The sequence below is a fragment of the Oncorhynchus nerka genome, linkage group LG6, assembly GCF_034236695.1.
Source record: "Oncorhynchus nerka isolate Pitt River linkage group LG6, Oner_Uvic_2.0, whole genome shotgun sequence".
In the NCBI taxonomy this organism is placed as follows: domain Eukaryota; kingdom Metazoa; phylum Chordata; class Actinopteri; order Salmoniformes; family Salmonidae; genus Oncorhynchus; species Oncorhynchus nerka.
In genome coordinates this window covers 88,111,813-88,137,843 of record NC_088401.1, presented here as the reverse complement: position 1 = coordinate 88,137,843, position 26,031 = coordinate 88,111,813, and the positions used below count along the sequence as shown (strand labels likewise).

The 26,031-nt window shown below is 41.2% G+C and overlaps 1 protein-coding gene across 2 annotated transcripts in view; it reads left to right on the top strand.

Annotated features, from left to right (window-relative positions):
- The first annotated feature begins 2,152 nt into the window (after positions 1–2,152).
- cdhr2 (cadherin related family member 2) overlaps positions 2,153–26,031 on the top strand; it is a 49,088-nt gene continuing 25,209 nt past the window's right edge. Inside the window, exons 1-19 of one of the 2 annotated variants that reach the window (XM_065019989.1) lie at positions 2,153–2,288; positions 6,918–6,977; positions 7,537–7,605; positions 7,926–8,077; positions 8,397–8,447; positions 8,896–8,985; positions 9,835–9,924; positions 11,489–11,611; positions 11,835–11,984; positions 14,805–14,880; positions 15,082–15,194; positions 15,303–15,521; positions 15,797–15,952; positions 16,818–16,979; positions 19,114–19,175; positions 19,444–19,687; positions 20,429–20,662; positions 25,440–25,509; positions 25,807–26,031. The exon at positions 25,807–26,031 is cut by the window's right edge and continues 375 nt beyond it. In XM_065019989.1, the coding sequence (XP_064876061.1) occupies positions 6,929–6,977; positions 7,537–7,605; positions 7,926–8,077; positions 8,397–8,447; positions 8,896–8,985; positions 9,835–9,924; positions 11,489–11,611; positions 11,835–11,984; positions 14,805–14,880; positions 15,082–15,194; positions 15,303–15,521; positions 15,797–15,952; positions 16,818–16,979; positions 19,114–19,175; positions 19,444–19,687; positions 20,429–20,662; positions 25,440–25,509; positions 25,807–26,031 (2,335 nt within the window). In that variant the 5' untranslated portion in view covers positions 2,153–2,288; positions 6,918–6,928. Of the gene's footprint in view, positions 2,289–6,914; positions 6,978–7,536; positions 7,606–7,925; positions 8,078–8,396; positions 8,448–8,895; positions 8,986–9,834; positions 9,925–11,488; positions 11,612–11,834; positions 11,985–14,804; positions 14,881–15,081; positions 15,195–15,302; positions 15,522–15,796; positions 15,953–16,817; positions 16,980–19,113; positions 19,176–19,443; positions 19,688–20,428; positions 20,663–25,439; positions 25,510–25,806 lie in introns of both variants that reach the window. The other variant, XM_065019988.1, reaches the window with a different exon arrangement.

Genomic DNA, 26,031 nt, shown 5'->3' with positions numbered 1-26,031 from the left:
GGGTCTCGGGTCTCGGGTCTCGGGTCTCGGAGTACAGGTGGATCCGTGAAGACCTCTACTCCTGATAACCGTCTGATGGGTTTTTAGGAAAACAAAGTACAGCTGTACGCTACTGAGATAACGTCCCAAATGTCACCCTAAGTAGTGTGATAAATAAGGAATAGGGTGTAATTTAGGACATAACCTGAGTGGGGGAAAAAAATACAGACAAATTCTACAGTTGATGGTGTGAGTGTCGTCTAGATTTTATAGATCTGTCCATCTTTCAGACACCACTTAATCTATTCCCTTTATTCTGAACTATAGGGACTGGAAGACATATTTGTCATTGTCGCTTTGTTGTTTACTGTTGCAGTGAGCACTAGGATACAGACGTTCTTTTGTTTGGAGGCAGATCTGGGGTAATGAAGCCAGTGGAACGCGGAGGACGGTCAGTCTTTGTGTGTCCATCTCATGGTGATTGAGCAGAGCGGCCCGGTGGGTGGAGGGAGGGATGGGGGTGGTCTTATTGGAACGAGCTCATCAAGTACCCTACAGTAGCATGGGTCTCTCACTGGCCCAGAGACACAGAGGCTCTCTGCATCCCAAATGGTACCCTATTCCCTATATAGGGAATAGGGTTCCTGGTCTAAAGTAGTGCACTATATAGGGAATAGGGCCCTGGTCAAAAGTAGTGCACTATATAGGGAATAGGGTCCTGGTCTAAAGTTGTGCACTATATAGGGAATAGGGCCCTGGTCTAAAGTAGTGCACTATATAGGGAATAGGGCCCTGGTCTAAAGTAGTGCACTATATAGGGAATAGGGTCCTGGTCTAAAGTAGTGCACTATATAGTGCGCTACTTTTTGACCAGGACCCTATATAGGGAATAGGGTGCCATTTGGGATGAAGAGCCACTGGTCACTGCCAATTACAGTGTCACACCGGAATTACGGTACAGTGGAATGTTTCTCCTGAACCAGTCCTGTTCTCATCGCGGTCATGTGATGTTCAGCCGGTTGAGGTGATCGTGCCATGGAAGGACCCACTAGGCACAGACGTCAGTTCAACGTCTAGTTTTGATCTACATTTAGTTGACTTGTCAACTAATGTGAATTCAATGTGAAATCAACAAAGAAATTCACCATGTCATTGAATTTAGGTTCAAAGTTGGGTAAAAAAAAAAGATCAAATTTCCTTTTTTATAATTCCAAATCAGTTATCCACATTGATTGAACGTCATCATATTTTGGACAACAGAGGGTTTCAGTAGGTTCTCCTCGGAGGGAGGGAGGGAGGGAGGGAGGAGGGGGCTCCTCACTGGATAACAGAGGGTTTCAGTAGGTTCTGCTCGGAGGGAGGGAGGGGGGGAGGGAGGGAGGGAGGGGGCTCCTCGCTGGACAACAGAGGGTTTCAGTAGGTTCTCCTCGGAGGGAGGGAGGGAGGAGGGAGGGAGGGAGGGAGGGAGGGGGCTCCTCACTGGATAACAGAGGGTTTCAATAGGTCCTGCTACGCTGGTATGCAATGTATCATCGCTCGGACATGGGTGAGTGACCCGTGACACAACATGTCACACTATCGTCTAGTACATGTAGCGGGGATGTAGAGATCAAGGCAGGGAGGAGAGGGGATGGAAGCTTTCCCTGTTTAGAAAGAGAGATGGGGAGAAAGACGGCCATTCTTCTCTATGCCTGCAGTAGTGTCTGAACTTGTTTTTTTCACTAGGATAATATTTAACATTTTCAAAACTCTTTTGAGAGAAACAATGTTTGTTTGTAGTTCCTCTGATGCTGAGAGTATGGTCTTCTGGTTACTGTAGCCTGGTTACTGTAGCCTGGTTACTGTAGTTATCAGCATTTTACTTTACTGCACGAGACTCCTCACCTATGCTCCTGGCTGTCCGTATGCTATAGGCTACACCTAGTTGTCTTTAGCATGGGTGTACACATACACACACACCACACACACCACACACACACACACACACACACACACACACACACACACACACACACACACACACACACACACACACACACACACACACTGTAAGGAGGCTGCTGCATCTGTCCATCCAGGCCATGTTGTTCACTGTGTTTGTCAATGTGTGCTAATCATTAACATTTACAGCCTAAAGGAGAGGAGATAATCACAAGAGAGAGAGAGAGAGAGAGAGAGAGCAGTAGTCCCAGTAGCAGGCTAAAGTCTCACCTAGACTCCAGTTCTCTCCACATCCCTCTAGAACAACCACCTGTTACCTGGCTCTCTCTCTCTCTGTCTGTCTTTACCCAACTAAGGAACGTGGGCCGGTAAGTCTGAGCTTTGAACACTTTGTTTGTGTTCATTAGAATAATATTTGTTTTCTTCTACACTTGGATGTGTTGATGTGATTTGTGAGTAATGAGAGTAATGTTCAGACTAATGTTCAGAGTAATGTTCAGAGTAATGTTCAGAGTAATGTTCAGAGTAATGTGGGAGAGTAATATTCAGAGTAATGTGAATAAGGTCATTGGGGTTTTAGTGGGAGAGTAATATTCAGAGTAATGTGTGAGAATAATATTCAGAGTAATGTGAATAAGGTCATTGGGGTTTTAGTGGGAGAGTAATATTCAGAGTAATGTGAATAGGGTCATTAGAGTTTTAGTGGGAGAGTAATACTCTGGCCATCGTCATGTGGTGGATTGTGGGATTGTTCTGTGATACAGTAGATAAACATAGTAGTTCTAATTGAGCTCATCGTTGATACACTCCTCTTGGAGAATAACAAATTAATCAATTTAACCAGGCAAGTCAGTTCAGAACAAATTCTTATTTTACAATGGCGGCTTACCGTGGAACAGTGGGTTGGTTAACTGCCTTGTTCAGGGGCAGAACGACAGATTTATACCTTGTCAGCTCAGGGATCTGTTCTAGCAACCTTTCGGTTACCGATCCAACGCTCTAACCACTAGTCTACCTGCTGGTTACTGACCCAACACTCTAACCACTAGGCTACCTGCTGGTTACTGGCCCAACTCTCTAACCACTAGGCTACCTGCTGGTTACTGACCCAACGCTCTAACCACTAGACTACCTGCTGGTTACTGGCCCAACTCTCTAACCACTAGGCTACCTGCTGGTTACTAACCCAACACTCTAACCACTAGACTACCTGCTGGATACTGGCCCAACACTCTAACCACTAGACTACCTGCTGGTTACTGACCCAACGCTCTAACCACTAGACTACCTGCTGGTTACTGGCCCAACTCTCTAACCACTAGGCTACCTGCTGGTTACTGACCCAACTCTCTAACCACTAGGCTACCTGCTGGTTACTGACCCAACACTCTAACCACTAGGCTACCTGCTGGTTACTAGTCCAACGCTCTAACCACTAGGCTACCTGCTGGTTACTAGTCCAACGCTCTAACCACTAGGCTACCTGCTGGTTACTAGTCCTCCACTCTAACCACTAGGCTACCTGCCACCCCTCCACTCTAACCACTAGGCTACCTGCCACCCCTCCACTCTAACCACTAGGCTACCTGCTAGCCCTCCACTCTAACCACTAGGCTACCTGCCACCCCTCCACTCTAACCACTAGGCTACCTGCCACCCCTCCACTCTAACCACTAGGCTACCTGCTAGCCCTCCACTCTAACCACTAGGCTACCTGCCACCCCTCCACTCTAACCACTAGGCTACCTGCCACCCCTCCACTCTAACCACTAGTCTACCTACCACCCCTCCACTCTAACCACTAGGCTACCTGCCACCCCTCCACTCTAACCACTAGTCTACCTACCACCCCTCCACTCTAACCACTAGGCTACCTGCAGCCCCTCCACTCTAACCACTAGGCTACCTGCCACCCCTCCACTCTAACCACTAGGCTACCTGCCACCCCTCCACTCTAACCACTAGGCTACCTGCTAGCCCTCCACTCTAACCACTAGGCTACCTGCTAGCCCTCCACTCTAACCACTAGGCTACCTGCAGCCCCTCCACTCTAACCACTAGGCTACCTGCCACCCCTCCACTCTAACCACTAGGCTACCTGCCACCCCTCCACTCTAACCACTAGGCTACCTGCCACCCCTCCACTCTAACCACTAGGCTACCTGCCACCCCTCCACTCTAACCACTAGGCTACCTGCCACCCCTCCACTCTAACCACTAGGCTACCTACCACCCCTCCACTCTAACCACTAGGCTACCTGCCAGCCCTCCACTCTAACCACTAGGCTACCTGCCACCCCTCCACTCTAACCACTAGGCTACCTGCCACCCCTCCACTCTAACCACTAGGCTACCTGCCACCCCTCCACTCTAACCACTAGTCTACCTGCCGCCCCTCCACTCTAACCACTAGGCTACCTGCCACCCCATCAGCTGATATGTTTAACACACAGGCATATACAGAAATACTGTATACAAATAGACAAACAATTTGGACAGTTTTTAACATGTGAATTACACACGTTGTATTCATACTGTACGTATGTACGTTATTCATTTAGAACGAGCAATGGCGCATGTACGCAAAGCGTTGTTTTCACATCTGAATTAATGACAGGATACAGAAACAATGGGTATTACACATCTCTCTGGTTAAACATTGACTCCCGTTCGTTCCTGTAATGACAGCCTTATTTTAATGCCTGGCAATTCAGAGTCTCAGATATGATCTATTTCCAGTCTTATCTGTTTTCCCTCGGTTTTATATGTGTTGGAGGGAATAGCGGTCATATCGGACTACTTCCTTACAGTAAATAAGACAAACAAATTGGAGTGAGACCCGTTTTGGTTGTTAATTTGACCTTATTTCTCTTTTTTTATGCTACTAAACTTGTTTCCTCCAAAAAATAATTCAATACTGTTTCATTAATAGAATGTAACTTTAAAATAACTTTTAATTTAATATTGAGTATAGGTCGTCATCAATACAACTTTTTTAAGGTTAGGCCTGTATGTTTACCTCATGTAGACTAGTCCATAGGCCTATAAGGTTAGTATCACACCTCATGTAGTCTAGTCCATAGTCCTATAAGGTTAGTATCACACCTCATGTAGACTAGTCCATAGTCCTATAAGGTTAGTATCACACCTCATGTAGACTAGTCCATAGTCCTATAAGGTTAGTATCACACCTCATGTAGTCTAGCCCATAGTCCTATAAGGTTAGTATCACACCTCATGTAGTCTAGCCCATAGTCCTATAAGGTTAGTATCACACCTCATGTAGACTAGTCCATAGTCCTATAAGGTTAGTATCACACCTCATGTAGTCTAGTCCATAGTCCTATAAGGTTAGTATCACACCTCATGTAGTCTAGTCCATAGGCCTATAAGGTTAGTACCACACCTCATGTAGACTAGTCCATAGGCCTATAAGGTTAGTATCACACCTCATGTAGACTAGTCCATAGTCCTATAAGGTTAGTATCACACCTCATGTAGTCTAGTCCATAGTCCTATAAGGTTAGTATCACACCTCATGTAGTCTAGTCCATAGGCCTATAAGGTTAGTATCACACCTCATGTAGTCTAGTCCATAGGCCTATAAGGTTAGTATCACACCTCATGTAGACTAGTCCATAGTCCTATAAGGTTAGTATCACACCTCATGTAGTCTAGTCCATAGTCCTATAAGGTTAGTATCACACCTCATGTAGACTAGTCCATAGTCCTATAAGGTTAGTATCACACCTCATGTAGTCTAGTCCATAGTCCTATAAGGTTAGTATCACACCTCATGTAGACTAGTCCATAGTCCTATAAGGTTAGTATCACACCTCATGTAGTCTAGTCCATAGTCCTATAAGGTTAGTATCACACCTCATGTAGTCTAGTCCATAGTCCTATAAGGTTAGTATCACACCTCATGTAGTCTAGTCCATAGTCCTATAAGGTTAGTATCACACCTCATGTAGTCCATAGTCCTATGAGGTTAGTATCACACCTCATGTAGTCTAGTCCATAGTCCTATAAGGTTAGTATCACACCTCATGTAGACTAGTCCATAGGCCTATAAGGTTAGTATCACACCTCATGTAGTCTAGTCCATAGTCCTATAAGGTTAGTATCACACCTCATGTAGACTAGTCCATAGGCCTATAAGGTTAGTATCACACCTCATGTAGTCTAGTCCACAGGCCTGTATGTGTTTGATAAGGTTTGTATCACAACTAAAGTAGCCAAATAACTTGTTAAAATGAAGCACATGAATCCGCTTTACAAGGGGTGTAGAGCCTAACTGGTATACATGAATCCGCTTTACAAGGGGTGCAGAGTCTAACTGGTATACATGAATCGTCATCTCTGACGAAGCAAGCTAAATGACACATGTTGTTTGCCTAGCTGGCTAGCTAGCTATATTATATTGTTATTGCTAGTTATATTGCTCGTCAGAGATGAAGGTTTTATGGAAAGAGCTCGACATGCACAAGTCCGATATAGGTCACATATATGTAAAACTGACTGTGGACAGTCAGAAAAAAAAGACTGGATATAGAAATCAGATTTCAGTTCTTAGAGGCGGCAGGTCCCTTAGCAGTTAAGAGCGTTGGGCCAGTAACCCCATGTTGGGTTCGAACCCCCGAGATGACTAGGTGAAAAATCTGTTGATGTACCCTTGAGCAAAGCACTTAACCCTAATTTCTCCTGTATGTCTGCTAAATGACTAAAATGTCAAACGTTAGTGTTGCTGTGTAAACAGCCACCGATACCTATCTGATTGGCTGAGAAGTTGTTTTGAGTTGTTAAATGTACTTCTATGGTATTTTAAGTTCTAATAAGTCATTCTATGGTGTTTTGTGTTCTAATAAGTCATTCTATGGTGTTTTGTGTTCTAATAAGTCATTCTATGGTGTTCTGTGTTCTAATAAGTCATTCTATGGTGTTTTGTGTTCTAATAAGTCATTCTATGGTGTTTTGTGTGTTGTCTGAGTTAGCAGGCCTGTGAAGGATGGAGGGCAGTGTGCTGCTGCTGTGTCTTGTGAGCCTCTTCACTGGAGGTGAGTACCTACCTGGGTCTCTAACCTCTCTCTGTCCCCAATGGCACCTTGTTCCCTAAGTAGAGCCCATGGGGAATACGAGCACTGGTCTAAAGTAGTACACCCTACAGGGGGACAGGGTGTCATTTGGGATGCATTCCAAGGCTCATGTTGCACTGGCCATTAATGTTCTACTTTTTTTTATTTTTTTATACCTTTATTTAACTAGGCAAGTCAGTTAAGAACAAATGCTTATTTTCAATGACGGCCTAGAAACAGTGGGTTAACTGCCTGTTCAGGGGCAGAACGACAGATTTGTACCTTGTCAGTTCGGGAATTCGAACTTGCAACCTTTCGGTTACTAGTCCAACACTCTAACCACTAGGGTACCCTACTTCTAATAATGTCCTGTCTATTCACACGGTGATACTGGTTGTTTAATGGCAATTTCACAGATAAAAAGTGAGGATGTTTAAACTCAATGTCAAATCATATCAATATTATTGTAAAAGTGGGACTCATTTTGCTTGGATTTACAGATGATACGATTAAACTATCACTGCTTTTTATTTCTCTACAGCTCAAAGCCAAAACCAAATCCCGAGCATTACAACAAGTTATGCTCAAATAAAGGAAGACACTCCAATAAGTATGTATTTATTGTACTCAGGAATACGGAAGGTTTTTTAAAACAAAATAGTATGTCAATACATGCTCTTTGCTATATACTGATTTTTGACTCACCTTTTGTCAACCCAACGCTCTCTCTCTCTCTCTGTCTCTCTCTCTGTCTCTCTCTGTCTCTCTCTCTCTCTCTCTCTCTCTCTCTCTCTCTCTCCCTCTCTCCCTCTCTCTCTCTCTCTCTCTCTCTCTCTCTCTCTCTCTCTCTCTCTCTCTCTCTCTCTCTCTCTCTCTCTCTCCGTCTCTCTCTCTCTCTCTCTCTCTCTCTCTCTCTCTCTCTCTCTTCAGATGAATTTGCCTTTCAAATAGAAACATACGATCCCGATCCTGTTCCTGACCCACTGACATACACGATTACTGGGCCAAAAGCAAGCTACTTTAATTGCGACACAAACACAGGGACAGTAACCATCCGGACCCCCTTGGAGAGAGATGATGATGTAAGTCCTCGTCTCCCATTTTAGTATTTCAGTATTGTTTCAGCCATTTTAGTATTTCAGTATTGTTTCAGCCATTTCAGTATTTCAGTATTGTTTCAGCCATTTCAGTATTTTCAGTATTGTTTCAGCCATTTCAGTATTTTCAGTATTGTTTCAGCCATTTCAGTATTTCAGTATTGTTTCAGCCATTTCAGTATTTCAGTATTTCAGTATTGTTTCAGCCAATTTAGTATTTCAGTATTGTTTCAGCCATTTCGGTATTTCAGTATTTTATCCTTTATTTTTCCTGACCATAATTGATTGGCTTCTATTTGTTTAGGACAAGGGTGTATTCTCTATCGACATTGTGGTTTCTGACGCAGATTACACAGTAAGTTCACAATAAAGCCTCTAACTCTTTTCACAGTCCCCAAATCCAGAACAAATTCAAGAATACGTACGGTATTATATAGAACCATTGTTGCATGGAACTCTGTTCCATCATGAACAGCAAACTTTGTTTAAGAAAACAGATAAAGCAACACCTCACGGCACAACGCCTCTCCCCTATTTGACCTAGATAGTTTGTGTGTATATATTGGCCTTTACATTTTTTTTATCCTATGTAGTTTCGTCCTTGATCTGTTCTTGTCTATTAATGTCCTGTATTATGTCATGTTTCATGTTTTGTGTTGGACCCCAGGAAGAGTAGCTGCTGCTTTTGCAACAGCTAACGGGGATCCTAATAAAATACAACAACATAAACATTTTTTTAACTATATTTTTATTGTTTTTAACAAATGTATATTTTATAACATGCACAATATATCTTTTTTTAGGTTAGCAAAGACATTCAGATAATCATAATAGATGCGAACGATAACCGACCCATATTTGAAAATACACCTTACAACGTAAATGTCGAAGAAGTAAGTAAAATCACAAATTTTACATTCCTTTAATAAGAATTTCATTTATATGACACGTTCAATTAATTTTCCGCCATAATTAAGAAATTGAAACTTTATGTGCCTGTCAAATCATCTAAACAGACAATGGTTACAAAACTTTTCAGAAAATCTGGTAATTTGTGAAATCTATAGAAACTTTAGTAATTTATAATGACGTTTTAGAAAAGTATTTATATTGTTTTCATAATTTTTACAGAAAGTATTTTTAGACTATTCTTAGACTTAGAACGTATTTTGTTGTTCCAGCCTAAATAGAAAATGGATTCCCCCCAAAAAAATTCACACACAATAAAAGTGAAATAAAGTGAAAACAAGTTTTTTTTTGTGCTATAATTTATTGAAAATGAAATACAGAAATATTTAATTTACATAAGTATAAACACCACTGAGTCAATACATGTTAGAATCACCTTTGTCAGTGATTACAGCTGTGAGTGTTTCTGGATAAGAGTGTTCAAAGCTTTCATCAAGGCAAAGGGTGGCAATTTGAAGAATCTCAAATTGGAAAGTATTCAGACCCCTTGACTTTTCTCACATTTCGTTATGTTACAGCCTTATTCTATGGAATACATAAAACAATTCACACAATACGCATCCTGTATGCAGTTTGCTGGTAATCCTCAGTGATTTAATTCTCACATCATCCTATAAGACTTAGTATGGAGAATCGACATCTAACCGGGTCCCTTGCTAGTAGCGTATAGTCAGGGATTCAGTTTTTTGTGCTATACATTTGAAACATACTTTTCTAAAGTACTATTGTGCCTCCAACTTCCTCGTCCCCCTCTGTCTGTTTATTGTCATTAGAATACTGCCTTGGACTCTGTTCTGTTTCAAGTATATGCCAAAGATGTAGACGCTGGACTTGCTGCTGTTGTAAAGTACCACATTGATGAGGTAAGTATTGGCTTTTGGACAGAAAGCTGATTTTCTGTATTGATTCATAAGTGAACCTGATGCAAAACATCAACAGTGAACTTAGAACCAAGTTACACCCCCATTAGAACCAAGTTACACCCCCATTAGAACCAAATTACACCTCCATTAGAACCAAGTTACACCCCCATTAGAACCAAGTTACACCCCCATTAGAACCAAGTTACACCCCCATTAGAACCAAGTTACACCCCCATTATAGAACCAAGTTACACCCCCATTAGAACCAAGTTACACACCCATTAGAACCAAGTTACACCCCCATTAGAACCAAGTTACACCCCCATTAGAACCAAGTTACACCCCCATTAGAACCAAGTTACACCCCCACTAGAACCACATTACACCCCCATTAGAACCAAGTTACACCCCCATTAGAACCAAGTTACACCCCATTAGAACCAAGTTACACCCCCATTAGAACCAAATTACACTCCCATTAGAACCAAGTTACACTCCCATTAGAACCAAGTTACACCCCCATTAGAACCAAATTACACCTCCATTAGAACCAAGTTACACCCCCATTAGAACAAAGTTACACCCCCATTAGAACCAAATTACACCTCCATTAGAACCAAGTTACACCCCCATTAGAACCAAATTACACCTCCATTAGAACCAAGTTACACCCCCATTATAGAACCAAGTTACACCCCCATTAGAACCAACTTACACCCCCATTAGAACCAAGTTACACCCCCATTAGAACCAAGTTACACCCCCACTAGAACCACATTACACCCCCATTAGAACCAAGTTACACCCCATTAGAACCAAGTTACACCCCATTAGAACCAAATTACACCCCATTAGAACCAAGTTACACCCCATTAGAACCAAATTACACCTCCATTAGAACCAAATTACACCTCCATTAGAACCAAGTTACACCCCCATTAGAACCAAGTTACACCCCATTATAGAACCAAGTTACACCCCCATTAGAACCAAGTTACACACCCATTAGAACCAAGTTACACCCCCATTAGAACCAAGTTACACCCCCATTAGAACCAAGTTACACCCCCATTAGAACCAAGTTACACCCCCATTAGAACCAAATTACACCCCCATTAGAACCAAGTTACACCCCATTAGAACCAAGTTACACCCCACTAGAACCACATTACACCCCCATTAGAACCAAGTTACACCCCATTAGAACCAAGTTACACCCCCATTAGAACCAAGTTACACCCCACTAGAACCACATTACACCCCCATTAGAACCAAGTTACACCCCCATTAGAACCAAGTTACACCCCATTAGAACCAAGTTACACCCCATTAGAACCAAATTACACTCCCATTAGAACCAAGTTACACTCCCATTAGAACCAAGTTACACCCCCATTAGAACCAAGTTACACGCCCATTAGAACCAAATTACACCCCCATTAGAACCAAATTACACCCCCATTAGAACCAAATTACACCCCCATTAGAACCAAAATTAGAACGGACTATGTGCCTCGTTATATCAACTCCATGTATTTAAACCCAACTCTCTCCTCGATTCTAGGCTAGTCCAAGTGATGGACTAAATCATTTTACTATCAATGAGAATAATGGCGAAGTCAAACTGGTTAAACAACTGAATTTCACAAGTTTGAGCACTTTCTACAGGCTCAAGATCAACGCCACTGTAAGTAGCCCATCTCGACACTCTCTATTCACTGTTCTTCACTAGTCACTTATTGGAAAGGTTTTTTTTCTCTCTGTTCCTGACTAACAAGCATGTTCTTTCTGGAATTGATCATGTTTTTCCGATCCAGTTGTGGGCTTAATCTGAGAAACTGTCTTATTAAATGTGTGTTTTTGTTGTTGTTTGTTTGTTGTGTGTTTCTGATTGTGCTTCCCCCTCACAGGATGGTGGAGGCCCTGTGTATAATGAACCTAACCCTGTTCATCAGTCCAACATTGCTTTTGCTTTCATCACCGTGGTGGACGTCCCAGACATGGATCCACGGTTTCTAAGTACTCCTTACGCGACTACTGTCACTGAGCATTGTCCCGTGGTGAGTCAGGTGTTGCCCAAAACGGGGCACTTTCTTTTTAGTTCGACCGACCTCAGAATATCAAACAATGTTCACATCGTGTTTTCTACCAACTGCTAAGTCCTTTTACAATTTGTTTATCGTTGTTGATAGTTGCTGTATTGTCGTACACATACATCTTCCTAAATAGAAAAACAATTGTAGAAGCAAAGGTATGGACCAATAAAGTTCCAAATGGTACCATTTCCCTACTTGGTGTTAGACTTTTGATCAGGGCCATTTACTACTTTTGATCAGGGGCCATTTACTACTTTTGATCAGGGCCATGTACTACTTTGGATCAGGGCCATTTACTACTTTTGAACAGGGCCATTTACAACTTTTGATCAGGACCATTTACAACTTTTGATGAGGCCCAATTACTACTTTTGATCAGGGCCATTTTCTACATTGGATCAGGACCATTTACTACTTTGAATCAGGGCCATTTAACTACTTTTGATCAGGGCCATTTACTACTTTGAATCAGGGCCATTTAACTACTTTGGATCAGGGCCATTTAACTACTTTGGATCAGAGCCATTTACTACTTTGGATCAGGACCATTTACTACTTTGAATCAGGGCCATTTACTACTTTTGATCAGGGCCATTTACTACTTTTGATCAGGGCCATTTACTACTTTTGATCAGGGCCATTTACTACTTTTGATCAGGGCCATTTACCACTTTTGATCAGGGCCATTTACTACTTTTGATCAGGGCCATTTACTACTTTGGATCAGGGCCATTTAACTACTTTTGATCTAGGCCATTTACTACTTTTGATCTAGGCCATTTACTACTTTGGATCAGGGCCATTTACTACATTTGATCAGGGCCATTTACTATATTTGATCAGGGCCATTTACAACTTTTGACAAGGCCCAATTACTACTTTTGATCAGGGCCATTTTCTACATTGGATCAGGGCCATTTACTACTTTTGATCAGGGGCCATTTACTACTTTTGATCAGGGCCATTTACTACTTTTGATCAGGGCCATTTACTACTTTTGAACAGGGCCATTTACTACTTTTGAACAGGGCCATTACCTACTTTTGATCAGGGCCATGTACTACTTTGGATCAGGGCCATTTACTACTTTTGAACAGGGCCATTTACAACTTTTGATCAGGACCATTTACTACTTTTGATCAGGGCCATTTACTACTTTGGATCAGGGCCATTTACTACTTTTGAACAGGGCCATTTAACTACTTTGGATCAGAGCCATTTACTACTTTGGATCAGGACCATTTACTACTTTGAATCAGGGCCAATTACTACTTTTGATCGGGCCAATTACTACTTTTGATCAGGGCCAATTACTACTTTTGAACAGGGCCATTTACTACTTTTGAACAGGGCCATTTACTACTTCTGATCTAGGCCATTTACTACTTTTGAACAGGGCCATTTACTACTTTTGATCTAGGCCATTTACTATTTTGGATCAGGGCCATTTACTACATTTGATCAGGGCCATTTACTATATTTGATCAGGGCCATTTAACTACTTTGGATCAGGACCATTTACTACTTTGAATCAGGGCCATTTAACTACTTTGGATCAGGGCCATTTACCACTTTTGATCAGGGCCATTTACTACTTTTGATCAGGGCCATTTACTACTTTTGATCAGGGCCATTTACTACTTTGGATCAGGGCCATTTACTACTTTTGATCAGGGCCATTTACTACTTTTGATCAGGGCCATTTACTACTTTTGATCAGGGCCATTTACTACTTTTGATCAGGGCCATTTACTAGTTTTGATCAGGGCCATTTACCACTTTTGATCAGGGCCATTTACTACTTTTGATCAGGGCCATTTACTACTTTGGATCAGGGCCATTTACTACATTTGATCAGGGCCATTTACTATATTTGATCAGGGCCATTTACAACTTTTGACGAGGCCCAATTACTACTTTTGATCAGGGCCATTTTCTACATTGGATCAGGGCCATTTACTACTTTTGATCAGGGCCATTTACTACATTTGATCAGGGCCATTTACTATATTTGATCAGGGCCATTTACAACTTTTGATGAGGCCCAATTACTACTTTTGATCAGGGCCATTTTCTACATTGGATCAGGACCATTTACTACTTTGAATCAGGGCCATTTAACTACTTTTGATCAGGGCCATTTACTACTTTGAATCAGGGCCATTTAACTACTTTGGATCAGGGCCATTTAACTACTTTGGATCAGAGCCATTTACTACTTTGGATCAGGACCATTTACTACTTTGGATCAGAGCCATTTACTACTTTTGATCAGGGCCATTTACTACTTTTGATCAGGGCCATTTACTACTTTTGATCAGGGCCATTTACTACTTTTGATCAGGGCCATTTACCACTTTTGATCAGGGCCATTTACTACTTTTGATCAGGGCCATTTACTACTTTGGATCAGGGCCATTTAACTACTTTTGATCTAGGCCATTTACTACTTTTGATCTAGGCCATTTACTACTTTGGATCAGGGCCATTTACTACATTTGATCAGGGCCATTTACTATATTTGATCAGGGCCATTTACAACTTTTGACAAGGCCCAATTACTACTTTTGATCAGGGCCATTTTCTACATTGGATCAGGGCCATTTACTACTTTTGATCAGGGCCATTTAACTACTTTTGATCAGGGCCATTTACTACATTGGATCAGGGCCATTTACTACTTTTGATCAGGGCCATTTACTACTTTTGGGATGCCAAAGGGGACGTCAGCCTTTGTTTGACGTCAGCCTTTAACTGAACTCTACAGTCTCCCTTTCATTTCAGGGCAAGTCTGTGTTTAAAGTGACTGCAATCGACCAGGACTCTGGGATCAACGATGACATCACCTACAGCATCGAAGGTGAGTATAGCTACTTCTCTGAACGTCTGCCCATTACAGGTTGTTAGCGGAACATCAGCGTAAACGCTGTCCGTTGCCATGGTGCTGACAACTCTTGAAAAAAATAAACATTTTAGTTGTTGATGTTGTTGTTTTTCATTCAAAAACTGTTGGAATAATGATGAAGATTGGACTGTGATATATGTTTTGTTATTTTTGCAGGTACCGATGACCTGTTTGACATCACGGCCAACGATGGAATCATATCTGTCAAAAGTGATATTGACAGAGAGGCTTTGTTGGACATCAATTATGTTGTGGCCCTTAAAGTGACGGTATAGTCGTATTGCTTAATCCTTTACGTAATTTCCAAAAGTCATTTATCCAAAAGACAATATTTTAATTTCAGGCTGACCCACTGTTAATAAAAACTAAAATTCCAGGCAACGGAGGTTCATCTAAACATTCTGGGGACCCAAGCACACACCTCCACTGAGGTGCGGATTACCATCGGTGACATCAACGACAACAAGCCTAAATTTTACGACTGTGTTGTGGAGCCCTGCGCGGAGGCCAGCAGCTTCACGGCCAACATCTTTGAACACTCCTCAATGGGTGTTCCAGTCGACGACCTCAACATCAGAGCCAAAGATTTGGATCAGGTCAGTCCTTTCTAAGAAATAGGGTTGGATTTTTTTTTTGTTGATATTTTTCTGTAACTCTTGGTTGGAAGATTCCCAGAGTTAAGAGGGGGGGAAAGGAATAATGAAAAACTAAATCTTAAAATCCTCCAACCAGGATTACTTGAACATTTACTGGAATTTTGCAACACTAATCACAAAATATATATATTTTTTATTTAAAAATTTAAAAAGTCATGTGGGACCTGAGTTTTACTCAGGCCAGAAAATTTATCAACATCTGTATTCTGACGCAGGGGGATAATGGAACATTCGAATTAAGTCTTGCTGGACCAGACAAGGACGCGTTCAGTGTGTCGCCACAGATTGCCTACTCAGAAAGCCCGGTTCAGATCATGGTCAAGAACTCCCAGGCTGTGGACTACGAGACCAAAACATCCATGGTTATCCAGGTATGAGTCTCAAATGGCAACCTATTCCCTATTTAGTGCACTACTTTTCACCAGGGCCCAATAAGGAGCAAGGTCAAAAGTAAGGTCCACGTACATGTGGGAAATGTCTTCACTATAATTTGACTGACTGAAACCAAAGACAAACACCATTTTGTCAAAAAATCATCCAGAACCACCTCGTTATCATAATCATTCAAATACATTTGACAATATTTTCAAAGAAGATGTGTGACAAGTCGATTGAAGATTTCAACCGGATTTCAACCGGATTTCAACCAGATTTCAACCAGATATCAACCAGATTTCAACCAGATTTCAACCAGATATCAACCAGATTTCAACCAGATTTCAACCAGATTTCAACCAGATTTCAACCAGATTTCAACCAGTGTCCAATGTCAGAATTATCCTAGCTTAGGCTGAAACAGGTTTTTTGAGTCGTTTTTTTTAAAGACGCCAAGCAAACACACTTAGGATCCATTACAAACAGGTTGATTACTTACGCTAAAGGAGATGACATTGCACCCTTCACACGTCTGTAGCCAGGTGAACTGCGGACACGCAGGCGACATCTAACGGTCTCTACCAGGTACGGGGGTCAAGCTGCAGAACGTGAATAATGACATCGCACGATCAACAACACATTGTACCCCAAAAGAAATTGTTTTGACGGATCATATCACCATTTTCAAAACCAACGCTTTTTTTTGTTGTCTCAAATGGCACTCTCTTCATCAAACAGTGCACAGCTGTTAATAACCTGAGGTTTACTTACTGATGTTCACCACAGAGTACAACATTCTTACTCCGTCCGAAAGTCTGTCATTAAAACTTGAGGTTAAATCGTGGTTGTTTTTCTGTACAGATTATCGCCAAGGATCACAATAAAGCAGACTGCTGTTCCACAGCTACAGTCACCATTCAGATCAAAGACATTAATGACAACAGCCCCACGTTCCCCAAAGAAGTCTACATCCTCAAGGTTGATGAGCACAGTCCTAATGGAACCACTGTGGACACGATAACAGTAGGTCTATGTTATTGTTACCATTCTAACAGTAGGTCTATATTATTGTTACCATTCTAACAGCAGGTCTATGTTATTGTTACCATTCTAACAGTAGGTCTATGTTATTGTTACCATTCTAACAGCAGGTCTATGTTATTGTTACCATTCTAACAGTAGGTCTATGTTATTGTTACCATTCTAACAGCAGGTCTATGTTATTGTTACCATTCTAACAGTAGGTCTATGTTATTGTTACCATTCTAACAGCAGGTCTATGTTATTGTTACCATTCTAACAGTAGGTCTATGTTATTGTTACCATTCTAACAGCAGGTCTATGTTATTGTTACCATTCTAACAGCAGGTCTATGTTATTGTTACCATTCTAACAGTAGGTCTATGTTATTGTTACCATTCTAACAGTAGGTCTATGTTATTGTTACCATTCTAACAGCAGGTCTATGTTATTGTTACCATTCTAACAGTAGGTCTATGTTATTGTTACCATTCTAACAGCAGGTCTATGTTATTGTTACCATTCTAACAGTAGGTCTATGTTATTGTTACCATTCTAACAGTAGGTCTATGTTATTGTTACCATTCTAACAGTAGGTCTATGTTATTGTTACCATTCTAACAGTAGGTCTATGTTATTGTTACCATTCTAACAGTAGGTCTATGTTATTGTTACCATTCTAACAGTAGGTCTATGTTATTGTTACCATTCTAACAGCAGGTCTATGTTATTGTTACCATTCTAACAGTAGGTCTATGTTATTGTTACCATTCTAACAGTAGGTCCATTCTAACAGTTATTGTTACCATTCTAACAGTAGGTCTATGTTATTGTTACCATTCTAACAGTAGGTCTATGTTATTGTTACCATTCTAACAGTAGGTCTATGTTATTGTTACCATTCTAACAGTAGGTCTATGTTATTGTTACCATTCTACAGTAGGTCTATGTTATTGTTACCATTCTAACAGCAGGTCTATGTTATTGTTACCATTCTAACAGTAGGTCTATGTTATTGTTACCATTCTAACAGCAGGTCTATGTTAATGTTACCATTCTAACAGTAGGTCTATGTTATTGTTACCATTCTAACAGTAGGTCTATGTTATTGTTACCATTCTAACAGCAGGTCTATGTTATTGTTACCATTCTAACAGCAGGTCTATGTTATTGTTACCATTCTAACAGTAGGTCTATGTTATTGTTACCATTCTAACAGCAGGTCTATGTTATTGTTACCATTCTAACAGTAGGTCTATGTTATTGTTACCATTCTAACAGTAGGTCTATGTTATTGTTACCATTCTAACAGTAGGTCTATGTTATTGTTACCATTCTAACAGTAGGTCTATGTTATTGTTACCATTCTAACAGTAGGTCTATGTTATTGTTACCATTCTAACAGCAGGTCTATGTTATTGTTACCATTCTAACAGCAGGTCTATGTTATTGTTACCATTCTAACAGTAGGTCTATGTTATTGTTACCATTCTAACAGTAGGTCTATGTTATTGTTACCATTCTAACAGTAGGTCTAATGTTATTCTAACAGCAGGTCTATGTTACCATTCTAACAGCAGGTCTATGTTAATGTTACCATTCTAACAGTAGGTCTATGTTATTGTTACCATTCTAACAGTAGGTCTATGTTAATGTTACCATTCTAACAGTAGGTCTATGTTAATGTTACCATTCTAACAGTATTGTTACCATTCTAACAGTAGGTCTATGTTATTGTTACCATTCTAACAGCAGGTCTATGTTATTGTTACCATTCTAACAGTAGATCTATGTTATTGTTACCATTCTAACAGCAGGTCTATGTTATTGTTACCATTCTAACAGCAGGTCTATGTTAATGTTACCATTCTAACAGTAGGTCTATGTTAATGTTACCATTCTGCCTGGAATTCAACCAATGTGCAATGCGCTCTGTGTTTGATTTGAACAGCGTCTTGAAGTATCGAGTGTTAACTCACTCAACAACCCAGGTCGCACTGCTGGGTGTAAATCTAACACACTCGTAATAAAACGTGAATCAAAAGTCCTTTGACTTGGGTTCTTGTCTCAGTGGTTTTTAATTTGTTGCTGCTAAATGTGTTGGAAGTACAATCACAAAAACTCTACTTCTCTCCAGGCAACCGATCCTGACACTATGGATGTTGATAACATCAGATACAGACTTCTTCCCGACAGCATGTGCGTACACTACATTCCATTATCACTCTGTGATCCATTCCAGGGTTTCCAGTATTGTACTGTATGTTGTATTGTGATCCATTCCAGGGTTTTCTTATGTCTATATGATACTTCATTAATTTAGTTTGCTTTATATGAGAGGCTTTCATAAAACCTAAACAATATACAGTATATCAACTTTGATGTTGTCTGACATGAGGTGCCAAAGTTTGTGAAACGAGACCCAATACATGAGAACTAATTACTAAACGAGATTTCTGGTTTTCAGACTAAAGTACTTCAATGTGGATGCAATGACAGGGAGGATCTATGTGACAAACAGCAAACTGATCGACCGAGAGGTCACCTCCCTGTATTCTCCAACTCTGCAAGCAAGAGACCAGGCCAACAACACAGGGAACGCTGTGTTAGAAATCACACTGACAGACATCAATGACCAGACACCACAGTTCAACAGAGAGTCCTACATCGACTATGTGAAAGAGGGCTCAAACCTAAGAATTCAAGTACAGGTCAATATCTGTCTCTATACAAGTGTATTTCAAACCTCTCCTCAGGGACCCCCTAGACGTTTTATGATTTTGCTGTAGCCCTGAACTAGCTCAGCTGATTCACCTAATCAGGGACTTTATTATTAGATAAATAAGGTGTGGAATAAGCATTGTAAATAAGAAATTGTTCTTAATTGACCCCTGTATAAAAAAAATTTTTTAAAACATAGAACGCTTGAGGAACCCAAGAATAGATTTGAAAACTCCCCTACTCTACAACACGGGTGTCAAACTCATTCCATGGAGGGCTGAGAGTTTCCAGGTTATCACTCCTTCCTTGTGCTTATTGGATCAATTGAAGGTCACTGATCAAGTTAGGAACTCCCCTCACCTGGTTGTCTTAAGACTTCATTTGACAAAGATTGAAAGGAAAGAACAACAACCAGCAGCCACTGGCCCCCTCCATGGAATGAGTTTGAGACCCTGCTCTACACACAGTAACCAGAGGGTTAAAACGGTCTACAGCTGAGCCTCATGCTAGTCTATGGCAGAGAACCATTGACCCGGGATAATTCTAGTAACTTTCCAAAAAGTCCCAGGTTTTTTGAAGAATCCAGGTCAGAGGATTCCAGATTTCCTGCTTATTCTGTACTGAATTTCAGGAATCTTCCAGGAATTTGGGAGAAAGTTATCAGAATTTTGCTAGACCTCTGTGCTGCTTCTAGGTTGTTGGTGAATTGTTTTCCTTCTCCTCGTTTGCAGGCTACTGACAGAGATGAGCCGCCCAACAGCGAGATTGTGTATGGAATAGTTAACAGTAACTACAGTGGCAAATTCACCATTGACCCCACCACAGGCTGGTTGGAGAACAATGGCCCGCTAGACAGAGAGGCCATGCAGGCCAAGGATAATGGGCAGGTTAAGTTAAATGTGACAGCTACTGACAAAGGCAGTCCACCACTGACCACCTGGGTGCCAGTCATCATCAATGTGGAGGTAAGATCACTGTCCATCCCTCACAAACCTTTAACAAGTGCACAGACAGGGTGTATTGATACCTGGGCCCATATTCACAAAGCGTCTCAAAGTAGGACTGTTGATCTAGAATCATGTCCCCCCTTGGCACCTCTGTTACTAGGTCCTAAACAACTTTGCATTTTTTTTTTTTTTTAAATAAACAAATCCTATATTATTATCCCAGAAAATGTTTTGCGTTATTACATACAGCCGGAAAGAACTTCTGGATATCAGAGCGGCGGTCACTCACCAGCGTTACGACCAGAAATACGACTTTCCCCGGATTGGATCCTTTGTTCGTACTCAACCAATGCAATTTAACTTATCCCTGAGGCTGTTTCAAGACGCCGCCAATGGAGAAGAGGTGTTCGGAGTGGACTTCTAGTCCGACTCAGGAGGCGTGCACACCACACCATCCACCGCTTCCGAATATATTACTCGCTAATGTTCAGTCTCTGGACAATAAAGTAGACAGGTTCAGGGCGAGGATGTCCTTCCAGAGAGACATAAGGGCCTGTAACATACTCTGTTTCCGTCCATACAGCCAGCTGGGTTCTCAGTTCATTGTGCAAATAGGAATAAAGAACTCTCCGGGAAGAAGAAAAGCATAGGTGTATATTTTATGATTAACTACTCATTGTGTGATTGTGGTAATGTACAGGAACTCAAGTCCTTTTGGTCACCCAACCTAGAATAACTCACAATCAAATGCCGACCGCATTACCTCCCAAGAGAGCCGTGTATATTCCCCCTCAAGCTGATACCACAACGGCCCTCAAGGAATTACACTGTACTTTTTCCACGTTGTGTTACAGCCACATTCTCAAATGGATTAAAAAACAATTCCCCTCATCATAATGACAAAAAATAGGTTTTGAGATTATTTTGCTAATTGATAAAAAAAAAAATATATATATATATATATATATATATATATATTACATTTGCATAAGTATTCAGACACTTTTACTCAGAACTTTGTTGAAGCCCCTTTGGCAGCGATTACAGCCTTGAGTCTTCTTGGGTATGATGATACAAGCTTGGCACACCTGTATTTGGGGAGTTTCTCCCATTGTGCTCTGCAGATCCGCTCAAGCTCTGTCAGATTGGATGGGGAGCATTGCTGCACAGCTATCTTCAGATCTCTCCAGAGTCTCTCCAGGTCTCTACAGTTCGATCGGGTTCAAGTCCGGGCTCTGGCTGGGCCACTCATGGACATTCAGATATTTGTCCCGAAGCCAATCCTGCGTTCTCTTGGCTGTGTGCTTAGGGTCGTTGTCCTGTTGGAAGGTGAACCTTCGCCCCAGTCTGAGGTCCTGAGCACTCTGGAGCAGGTTTTCATCAAGGATCTCTCTGCTTTGCTACATTTATCTTTCCCTCGATCCTGACTAGTCTCCCAGTCCCTGCCGCTGAAAAACATCCCCACAGCATGATGCTACCACCACCATGCTTCACCGTAGGGATAGTGCCAGGTTTCCTCCAGACATGATGCTTGGCATTCAAGCCAAAGAGTTCAATCTTAGTTTCATCAAACCAGAGAATATTGTTTCTCATGGTCTGAGAGCCTTTAGGTTCCTTTGGCAAACTCCAAGCGGGCTGTCATTTGCCTTTTACTGAGGAGTGGTTGCCATCTGGCCACTCTATCATAAAACACATATTGGTGGAGTGCTGCAGAGATGGTTGCCCTTGTGGAAGGTTCTTCCATCTCCACAGAGGATCTCTGGAACTCTTTCAGAATGACCAATAGGTTATTCCATCTCCACAGAGGAACTCTGGAACTCTTTCAGAATGACCAATAGGTTCTTCCATCTCCACAGAGGATCTCTGGAACTCTTTCAGAATGACCAATAGGTTATTCCATCTCCACAGAGGAACTCTGGAACTCTTTCAGAATGACCAATAGGTTCTTCCATCTCCACAGAGGAACTCTGGAACTCTTTCAGAATGACCAATAGGTTCTTCCATCTCCACAGAGGAACTCTGGAACTCTTTCAGAATGACCAATAGGTTCTTCCATCTCCACAGAGGAACTCTGGAACTCTTTCAGAATGACCAATAGGTTCTTCCATCTCCACAGAGGAACTCTGGAACTCTTTCAGAATGACCAATAGGTTCTTCCATCTCCACAGAGGAACTCTGGAACTCTTTCATAATGACCAATAGGTTCTTCCATCTCCACAGAGGAACTCTGGAACTCTTTCAGAATGACCAATAGGTTCTTGCTTCTGACCAAGGCCCTTCTCGTCCGATTTCTCAGTTTTGCCAGGTGGCCAGCTTTAGGAAGAAAAGTGGTGGTTCCAAAATTTGGACTCATCAGACCAAGGGACAGATTTCCACATGTCTAATGCCCATTGCTCGTGTTTCTTTGTCCAAGGAAGTCTCTTCTTCTTGTTGGTGTCCTTCAGTAGTGGTTTCTTTACAGTAATTTGACCATGAAGGCCTGATTCACTCAGTCTCTGAACAGTTGATGTTGAGATGTGTATGTTATTTGAAATCTGTGAAGCATTTATTTGGGCTGCAGTTTCTGAGGCTGGTAACTCTAATGAACATATCCTCTGCAGCAGAGGTAACTCTGGGTCTTCCTTTCCTGTGGCGGTCCTCATGAGCCAGTTTCATAATAATGCTTGATGGTTTTTGCGACCCCACTTGAAGAAATTTGAAAAGTTCTTGACATTTTCCTGATTGACTGACCTTCATGTCTTAAAGCAATGATGGACTGTCTTTGCTTATTTGAGCTGTTCTTGCCATAATATGGACTTGGTCTTTTACCAAATCGGGCTATCTTCTGTATACCAACCCTACCTTGTCTCAACACAACTGATTGGCTCAAATCCATTAAGAAGGAAATAAATTCCACAAATTGACTTTTAACATGGCACACCTGTTAATTGAAATGCATTCCAGGTGACTACCTCATGAAGCTGGTTGAGATAATGCCAAGAGTGTGCAAAGCTGTCATCAAGGCAAAGGGTGGCTACTTTGGAGAATTTAAAATATATTTAGTTTTATATATATATTTTTTAAATGATACAACTTGATTCAATATTTGTTATTTCATAGTTTTGATGTCTTCACTATTATTCTACAATGTAGAAAATAGTAAAAAAATAAATAAACCTTGAATGAGTAGGTGTGTCCAAACTTTTGACTAGTACATATATATATACTGTATTTATCCTCAGGACTCCGATATTGCTTGTCCTAATATTATAAATGTCTTAATTCCACTCGTGTACTTTTAGATTTGTGTGTCTTGTTTTGACTTGTTAGATACTACTGCCCTGTTGGAGCTAGGAACACAAGCATTTAGTTAGATATTACTGCACTGTTGGAGCTAGGAACACAAGCATTTAGTTAGATATTACTGCCCTGTTGGATCTAGGAACACAAGCATTTATTTAGATACTACTGCACTGTTGGAGCTAGGAACACAAGCATTTAGTTAGATACTACTGCACTGTTGGAGCTAGGAACACAAGCATTTAGTTAGATACTACTGCCCTGTTGGAGCTAGGAACACAAGCATTTAGTTAGATACTACTGCCCTGTTGGAGCTAGGAACACAAGCATTTAGTTAGATACTACTGCCCTGTTGGAGCTAGGAACACAAGCATTTAGTTAGATACTACTGCACTGTTGGAGCTAGGAACACAAGCATTTAGTTAAATACTACTGCACTGTTGGAGCTAGGAACACAAGCATTTAGTTAAATACTACTGCACTGTTGGAGCTAGGAACACAAGCATTTAGTTAGATACTACTGCCCTGTTGGAGCTAGGAACACAAGCATTTAGTTAGATACTACTGCCCTGTTGGAGCTAGGAACACAAGCATTTAGTTAGATACTACTGCCCTGTTGGAGCTAGGAACACAAGCATTTAGTTAGATACTACTGCCCTGTTGGATCTAGGAACACAAGCATTTAGTTAAATACTACTGCCCTGTTGGAGCTAGGAACACAAGCATTTAGTTAGATACTACTGCCCTGTTGGAGCTAGGAACACAAGCATTTAGTTAGCAGGAACACAAGCATTTAGTTAGATACTACTGCCCTGTTGGAGCTAGCACAGCATTTAGAACACAAGCATTTAGTTAGATACTACTGCCCTGTTGGAGCTAGGAACACAAGCATTTATTTAGATACTACTGCCCTGTTGGAGCTAGGAACACAAGCATTTAGTTAGATACTACTGCCCTGTTGGAGCTAGGAACACAAGCATTTAGTTAGATACTACTGCACTGTTGGAGCTAGGAACACAAGCATTTAGTTAGATACTACTGCCCTGTTGTTAGATACTACTGCTAGGAACACAAGCATTTAGTTAGATACTACTGCCCTGTTGGAGCTAGGAACACAAGCATTTAGTTAAATACTACTGCCCTGTTGGATCTAGGAACACAAGCATTTAGTTAGATACTACTGCCCTGTTGGAGCTAGGAACACAAGCATTTCTCTACACCCTCAATAACATCTGATAAATATATGTGTGCGACCAATAAAATATGATTTTATTAGACCTTTATCTTTAGAAGGACATACTGATCCTCGATCATCTTAATCTGAGAATCTTTATGCATGTGGACCCAGACTTTGTGTCTCTTTTTCCACTGGATAGAACTTCCCACAGATTGTTTCATGTGTAAGTGTGTCTTCTTGACGTGATCAGAAGTAAGAGGAAGGCTTCATTACCTTGTATCTTCGTGAACATAAATTGTATATTGTAAAGCTTCACCGGTCTTCTAATTTCCAACCTAGGATATCAACGACAACACACCGAAGTTTCGAAAAAAGTCTTACAAATTCTTAGTGGAGGAGGGGAAGAAAGGTAAGCACATGTTTCTTGTTGTTGAATTCAGACATTTTGCCGCCAGTACCCTGATTAAAATTTCGAGGGAGGATGTGGTTTAGTCCCTACTTCTCCTCAGAAAAACATTGATCATTGCCTCAAACATAAGCTATCTCCCGCCAAAAAAACATGCCTCTCCCCACTTACCATCATTGTGGAATTTGTTCTTAACTGACTTGCTTTGTTGATAATAAACGGTTAATAATCGACCAAAAACATCTAGATAATCGTGAATTGAAAAACATAAGGCCGTCTCTTTCTGTCTTCCTCCAACAGCTGAATTTGTGGGCTCCGTCCAGGCGGTGGACTTGGACCAAACGATCGATCACAACCGCATCTCCTTCACCATAGTCAGCGGAAGCTTCGGACAGTTCATCATCCAAACCTTCAGGGACGAACCCGATGGTTACATCGGCAACATCACGGTCGACCCGGACATCGAGTTGGACTACGAGAGCAGCTTCAAAACCTTCAGCCTGGACGTGGAGGCCATGGACCTGG